This window comes from Austrofundulus limnaeus, unplaced genomic scaffold (assembly GCF_001266775.1).
Source record: "Austrofundulus limnaeus strain Quisiro unplaced genomic scaffold, Austrofundulus_limnaeus-1.0 Scaffold365, whole genome shotgun sequence".
Taxonomy (NCBI): Eukaryota; Metazoa; Chordata; class Actinopteri; order Cyprinodontiformes; family Rivulidae; genus Austrofundulus; species Austrofundulus limnaeus.
This window is the reverse complement of record NW_013952767.1, coordinates 485287-493256: the sequence shown is the minus strand read 5'-3', so window position 1 is coordinate 493256 and position 7970 is coordinate 485287. Positions and strand designations below refer to the sequence as shown.

The 7970-nt window shown below is 36.6% G+C and overlaps 1 protein-coding gene across 1 annotated transcript in view; it reads left to right on the top strand.

Moving 5' to 3' along the window:
• Nucleotides 1-249: 249 nt before the first annotated feature.
• The window catches only part of mpl (MPL proto-oncogene, thrombopoietin receptor), an 11682-nt gene continuing 3961 nt past the window's right edge, over nucleotides 250-7970 (top strand). The window contains exons 1-7 of the mRNA XM_014023369.1: nucleotides 250-464; nucleotides 2540-2660; nucleotides 3550-3722; nucleotides 4223-4380; nucleotides 5393-5537; nucleotides 5611-5722; nucleotides 5857-6045. Coding sequence (XP_013878823.1) covers nucleotides 347-464; nucleotides 2540-2660; nucleotides 3550-3722; nucleotides 4223-4380; nucleotides 5393-5537; nucleotides 5611-5722; nucleotides 5857-6045 — 1016 coding nt within the window. The 5' untranslated portion in view covers nucleotides 250-346. The remainder of the gene's footprint in view (nucleotides 465-2539; nucleotides 2661-3549; nucleotides 3723-4222; nucleotides 4381-5392; nucleotides 5538-5610; nucleotides 5723-5856; nucleotides 6046-7970) is intronic.

Below are 7970 nucleotides of genomic sequence, written 5' to 3'. Positions count from 1 at the left end.
TTGTGAAGTAATCCACACTATTATAAGTGTTCATAAGGAGGACAGAAAAACATCATCCTTTACAGAGTTGAACAATAAAATCAAAAACAAACACACACAGCAGTTTATGTTCATGCACTCCCCAGAACTGCCTGTTTTAGTGCCAAATTCCAAGATGCAAATGAATAAATAAATAAATAAATAAATAAATAATAATAACTCACTTCCCGTTTCAAGCGAGTCAGCCCCTCTGCGCTGCTTAACCCTCCCCACACACGTCTGCTCAAAACTACACACAGAAGACACAAAAAACACAAATAATGTGCTGAATTAAAGAGCCAGGTGTTTTGAGTGCACGTAGTTTACGATGAGTGTCCTCTGCTTGTGGAAGATATTAGCTTTTAGCTTCTGGTTTCAAGCTTTTTTATCAGGGAGCTTTTGCAGTGTTGGAAATGCTTGGACTGGCAGTCATCTATCAAAGGAAGGTATGACTTAAAAACTTTTACATTTATTTTTATGTTTTTAATCCTTCTATTTACTTCATAACTATTCTTTCTTTTTTCAATTTTATACTGACAAAAACCCCTCCAAAGTTTACAAAATTGCTTTTCTTAAACATTAAAACACCACAAAGTGCTTTTATGTTGCTTTTAATTGTGGCTTCATCTGTACTGAGCAAGATTATTATTAAGGTGCTATTTTAATTTAAAAAAATACTGAATTTTTATTTTTATCTTTCATTTCTGCAAAAACATTACATTTGTGGGGACAAGATAATATCTTGTAGAAGACAAAGCTTGCAGGAAGTTTTGTTTTAATAAGGAAATAAACCATCAAAGCAAAGTRTGGTTTTGTTCACTCTGAAGATAATGAAATCATAGCTGTTGCAAACAAAGTACTTGTGCTATGAAATTTGGCACAATTGAAGTAATATTTCTAAAAATGGACATATTTTTTACAAAAAGTGTCTCATTGCAATCAAAAAGAAAAGAATAAGTACAGTAGGTCCTCTAGATGGGTTCTTCTTTAGTGAAACGTTTCGTCTCTCCTCCAAGAGACTTCTTCAGTCTGATGAGTTTCAGGTGAACTCAGCCTTATAAGCACTGCCTCCATATGGACAAGCAGGTTCAGCTTTAGCTGTTCATACTTCAGCTGTGGTTCTTTGGAGCATCCAAACCAATAAGTCAGGTGATGGGCACATGACCCTCTATGAACAATAGAGCTAATCAAGCCTATTGTTAGGCGATGGCCCTCTTTTGCATATGACTAACCTGTTTGTCCATGTGGAGGCAGTGCTTATAAGGCTGAGTTCACCTGAAACTCATCAGACTGAAGAAGTCTCTTAGAGGAGAGACGAAACGTTTCACTAAAGAAGAACCCGTCCAGAGGACCTACTGATTTATTTTTTTTTTTATTTTTTTCTACCTGGATTACTGAGATGCATCAGGACGTCGCATTGCAATATTAGATTGCCAAAAAATCTCAAACGTTCCTGTTGTTCCTTTTCACTTTGGATCATGTAGTTTCTGCCTCAAAGCGCATACACATATTAACATACACACAGAGACACGTCACATTTCAAACATCTGCTCAAAGTTAGTTTGCATCTTGTCAATAAAGTTCATCGTAATGTCTTGTTTCCCCTTATCAGCTTAGAACAACAAAGGGTGCACACTTAAGKGGTTCAGTTCAGGAAAACCTACATTTTCCTGAACTGTGGTGTGGTGGAGWGGTTAGGAGAGTTGTCCGAAGGCTGCCGGTTCAATCCCCCGTCCAGCCGTTTCAGTCGTTGTGTCCTTGGGCAATTCACTTTATCCGCCTTGCCTACTGATGGTGGTCAGCGTGTGGCAGCCCGCCTSTGTCAGTGTGCCCCAGGGCAGCTGTGGCTACAATGTAGCTTACYACCATCAGTGGGTGMATGTCTGAAATGTAAAGTGCCTTGGGGTCCAAGTGGACTTGATAAGGCACTAYATAAGTTYAAGCCATTTACCATTTACCAAAACATTCTCTGTACTTTGTTGGGATTTGGAACTAAACTGTTTTTAGGACAGAAAAATAGTTTGTATTAACTTAAGTGTCTTCTGTCTTCACTGCGGATAAACTACATTTAAGAACTCACCGCTCACTTTATTTCTTTTTTATGCTGAAGTCTTTACAGGTGGTGCAGAATTTGTAGAGTGGTTCTACKTGTSAGTACATCAKGTGGTTTCTGRGAGTTACAAGGTTCTGTAAAATCACTCTGAAAACAATGTACTGATACAGTAAAWTTTCATTTGTACTTKTGAATAYTTGAGTATTTTAAAATGCATGYAMTTTTGAGTACTTTMACTTGAGCAGATTCTTGACCGAGCAACTTGTAGTTGAGTAAGATTTGACCACRAGCCATRTTGATGCTGAATTCAAGAAAAGTGTGTTTATAGAGAAACCCTGTGACACCAACTAACCAGTTAATAATTTATTGTTTTTGGGTGGTTTGGTCTCTAAAAAGGCACGCATATTGTTTTTAATGCCACATTAACCATCATGTTATGTGTTATTTCTCTTTATATTCCTGGAGCAGATGTTCTGGCCCTAAAGGATGAGGAGAATCCTAAGTGTTTCAGTCGCACTGGAGGAGATTTCATCTGTTTTTTTGAAACTGCAGAAAACAAGACTTTTGATTTGTTCTACAGTGTATCGAGGTACATTCATACAAACTTGGTGGATTATTTTTTAAGACACTTAGAAATCAATTTATGCATTTTTAGCACAAAAAATAACCGTGTCAGTTCTAAGATTGTAATAATTTTGTCAAAATATACTAATGTTCCTTGATTAAAAGGGCAATATTGACCTTATAAACATTAACACACAAAATTTAGTTCTTTAACTTTACACATTTTATGAGGAAATAAGTAAATTTATAAAAGCAGTGTGTATAAAGCTTAGTTGATAAGATTATATGAATTAGGCAGGTAAGTATCWAAGGTCAAAATAAGTTTTTTGCTCAGAGTATGGGCTCTTCTTTGAGTTCATCTGAACAGGAGCTGCTGCTCCATACAGAGAGAAACCAGTTGAGGCAGTTTGGGMAAGACGACTCCTGTAAAGGTGTTCCAGGCATGTCTAACTAGGAGGAGGTCCTGAGGAAAACCCAGGATACACTGAGGAGACCATGTCTCTCAGCCAGTCAGGGAATCTTCCCAGAGCAATGGATGGATGGATGGATGGATGGATGGATGGATGGATGGATGGATGGATGGATGGATGGATGGATGGATGGATTGGTTGGTTGGTTGGTTGGCGGATGGTTGGTTGGTTGGTTGGGTGGGTGTGTAGGTAGATTGATTGATGGTATATTGTCATTTGGACTTTCTCAGAAACTTGTTCTAAAAATCTGAGACCTGGAAATCTCAGACTAGTTACATTTCAATGCCCTACAGGCTTCAGYTCACATAAATGTTCATGAAAGTAAAATTGCCAATGATTGGATAAGTATGACTTGTTTTTATAAAAAGGAGTTGCAGGAAAACACCAATATTGTTTGTGAATGATGGATATGCATCTCCTGTTCTGTGCTTGTCCGTTATCAAGGGTGCCAAGAACGAGGTGTGAGATGACTGTCCATGGAACAGAAGAGGGGAGTTTCCTGCATGTCTGCTCATTTCCCGGGACRCATGTGTTTTTATACACCAACACAAAGATTCAAGTGGTGGATCGCACCAACACCACCATCTACAATCGAATAGTCAATGTGGAAAACCATTGTAAGATATTTGTTTTACATTGTTTGATTCCTGATCAAACAAACAGAGATAAATTATAAAAAGTRTTCACTCCCCTCTTTTTTGGTCTGTCATCATGATTTTATCAAAAAATTGCAAGTGTATGTTGCTATTGTTAAGAAAATATAATGAAATGTCACAATATGATCTGCTTTTATCTTGAAATTATTATTTGTGTCGCCGTTACATATATCCCTGCATCCTTATTTGGGTCTTAGCTTCCTTTGTCTTGTTTATTTTTGCTGTGTTACCGTGACCAAATAGTCACAAGTTTTAAAAGAGCACATTGATGTCATTGTAATCAATACACTTCTCAAAAACACAAGTTTGAAGGCATGTTAAAGATAAAATAGTATTTACAGTAAACCAAATTTTGGAATGGTGGTAAATTAAAATCTGAAAGCCTCCAGGCAGTATTTTCTGTCACGTTGTGATCTCCTGACCAACAAGTTCACTGTTAAATTGAAATATTTTTGCCACAGATCTTCTGAAACCCCCTTTCAAAGTATCTGCAAAGCCAAACGGCCACGTGGGACAGCTGGATGTTTCCTGGGATGCAGAAACCCCGGAGATCGCGGAAGATGACTRTGAATACAGAATTCGATATTCCTCCAGGTCTGTTGGAGAAAAGACAACACAGGTATGTGCAAGTCTTTTTTTTACCTGATCTATCTTTACATATTTAGCGTATTTTTGTGGCAACTTACATTTTGCACTGCTTTTAACCTGTTAACCTTGTAAATTCTTAAGCCTCGTCCCTATGTAAAGATATAAATCTGAATTTTTAACTTCAGCTGTCATAATTTTTGTAACTGTAACTAGTATTTATTTATTAAAGTTAAAATACACTAACTGTTATTCTTTTCCTTCATGTCCAAAACTGCATATTGAATAAAAGCTAACTTGATTGGCTACAGCTGTGGTGTCAGAATGAAGCTCAGAGCTTATTGGCCGATTCTAGTCGATCGATCATGTGTACCAGATGGGACATGAGGGGCTTGCCACACATTTTGGGCTCTGTACAGTCTATAGCTGAACCCAGTTGGTCATAAGAGGTGTCAAAGGAAAGAAAACAACCAATCAAATTGTTTGAACAGCATTCTATGCAAATTGAAATTCCCTGGTAGGCTATAAATATGGAGGAAGTAACTACAAACTKGGAATGTACTGTGGGCGGTACGTTGATGGTTAAGGGGTTAACAAATTCTGTTTGCATCATCACCAACAGCTATTCTATATTTTTACCAAAACAAACAAACAAAAAAAAGTACTATCATCTGCAAATAAAACACATTTGAACAAGCCTGACACATTTACCAAATCATTTACCATATAAAATAAATAACTTTGGTCCAAGTACTGAACCTTGGGGCACTCCACGTGACGTTACTTAATTCAGATCTCACATCATTTATTTGAACAAACTGTTTTCTWTTTTYMAAWWRSYWRSYWMCCMMYKKWAWKSYKGKYCYYYWAWWMYKKWWTTRKTYMAWTTTTTCAWTAAGAATAYRCTGATCAGTGGTGTCAAAAGCTTTCTTCAAGTCAACATAAACACTAACACAGCATTGTTTTTGATCAAYASCAGTTGTTATTTGCTCTATTAAAACAGTACAGTGATTTCATTGTCAAATCTTAAATGTGGGTGATTTCAGGCAAAGAAGAAATACCTGCAGCTCTCTCTGGTACCAGGTGAGGAGGTTGAGGTCCAGGTTGCAGTAAGATTAGCCTTTTCAGCAGAGACAGGACACTGGAGCAGCTGGTCCCAACCTGTGCGAGTTTCAGTTCCCCAAAGCGCAGGTACATAAATGCAGGCAACAAGGAACTGATTCCCGTACGCTAAGAAAATAATATTCATCCTGTTTCTTTTCAGATAAAGTCGCTTTAGGTTGCACTTTTGACCTGCAAAATGTTACCTGTGRCTGGAATGGAACAGTTTTTGGAGCGAACGACAAGTACAAACTTTTCTACAAGATGAGTTTTGGGTACGATGAAAACCTCTGTTGAATTTTCATCTTCTCATTTGGTGGCTTGGAAATTTTTTTMTTTTTTCCAATTTTTGGGAAGTACAGTTGTAGTTCTGACGTTTATTTGTTTTATTTTGACACTACCCTTGTAGAGACTCYTTGCAGTGGACTGAATGGGCCGAGTGTGTGGCTGCTGAAGAGGTCACCGACACKTGTTCTTTTCACGGAGATGGCGTTAAAAAAATAAAGCTCGAGCTCGACAGCTCTTCAGATACAATCAACAGAACTTTCTTTAGCGACGTACTCACCCTCAACAACTTGAGTAAGGGTTCTTTGTTTCTGTCAGAGCATTGGTTGTGTTTTTATGGCTCTGCCCACTGAGGTCAGAGTTATACTGTTTTCTGACTGTCTGTGTGCTAGTGCGGTGTCCGTCATGGGTRGTCTTTTGTGCATATCTCCTGAATGAAATTACTAAATAACTATAAAAAAAGCATAGTAACTACCAGGGTTATTATAGTTAACTAAATAACAAAAAAATGAAATTGAAAAAAATATTTTAGTTAACTAAAATAAATAAAAACTGTAACAAAATGAAAAAATGATTATCTAAAACTGTAAAATCTTTTTACAAAACTAACTAAAACTAACTGAAACTAGAGAAATTACATTTCCTGCAAAAATGCCAGTGTGAATGCCTGTTACTGAAAGTTGCTGAAATTGAGCTGARAATGTTTAATAGCAAAAGTATTATTCTAAGTCAAACTTTAAAAGCTGAAAGAAGCAAAAGATAACACAGAAAAACAGTGAAAAAGGAGCAAAAAATTTAGTTAAAATAGCATAAAAAAGCAAAATGCTAAAATAGCTTAATTAAGCATAAAGCACCTGTAAGAAACATGCATAACACAAAGTACCAGAAAAGAACACCAAAAAGCAAAATAAATAAATAATTAAAAAAATAGCATAGAAATAGTAGAAAATAGAACTACAGATAAAATAGCAGAAAAAAGCTAAAATTAGCATGAAAGCTAACCAAAAGTAGAAGCCAGAAGCTGGAAATACAGTATTTTATTTAGCATAAGAATGCATAGGGAGTACTACCTTGGTGAATTTGTTGTAATTGCTACAAACAAAATATGCATATAGCCTAAAAAGCTAATTTTAGCTATTAACAGCWAAAATGTAGCTCAATTTGTAGAAACTATCTGAATAAAGTAGAAAGCAACTGTAAGAAATATAAATAGTTCAAATTAGCAGAAAAAAAGCACAAATAAAGCAGAAGAATAGCACAAAGAAGCAGAACTATAGCTGAAATAACGGAAAACAGCCAAAGTTAGTAAAAACGTTTCTAAAAATTGCACAAGGGAGTAAAAAAGAGCACAACCAGAATAAATTGTGTAAGGTTTTGTAAAGATTTAAAAACTATTTGAAGGATTTGAAGGTTGTTGAAAGTAGCCCCATTCAAAGTCAATGGGAAAAAAGTGGCTAAAAAAGTTGAAATAGCTAAAAAGCTATACATAGCTGAAATACCAAAAGTCATAGCCGGCATTACACGAAAGAGCTGAACGTTTTGATATATGAATGGTTGAAGAAGCACAAAAATTGTGGAACAAGAAAGGTGCCGAAAAACGTACGGAAGAAAAAAGGATCTCAATTGTGTGAATGCCATACAGGCATTCACACAACTATAGACAGAATATCCTTATTTTAGTGTTTGTCAAATCATTTTGAGCCATGTGGATCTTATAATTTTTTATTTTCAAATTGAGTAGTTTCACATGAGCTTTGGGCAGCTTACGGCACCTCAGGGTCTGTAACAACACTTGCTTACAGTCTGCTGCTGCTCAGCATTGTATGCTAAATGACAACAACAAAAGTTGGGAAAGCAGCAATGCCCACTTTGGGATTTCTTTGAATATGACTCCGAGAAAAATAAAAGCAAGTGTCTTGTAGTAGAGACAGGTGATAAAACAGGTGGAATACTTCTCAAGGGAAAAACTGCATGAATCAAGCTAGCACAAGATGGCTAACTATGACTATCTTGACATGCTAGCTTCTCTCAGTAGCTCCCGTGAAAAACAAGCAACAGGTAGCACCGGGTTGGAGACAACTATTGTTATTGTCCTAAAATAATCACCCAAGTCCTTAGTTGGCAAAATTGACTTACACAATTATTTTAGGAAGTTGTCGCTTTAATGGACTGCTTTAACTAGCGACCAAAAAGCTGCTGGTTAGTTAACTCGAAGGAACGTCACAAGCTTGAGGATGC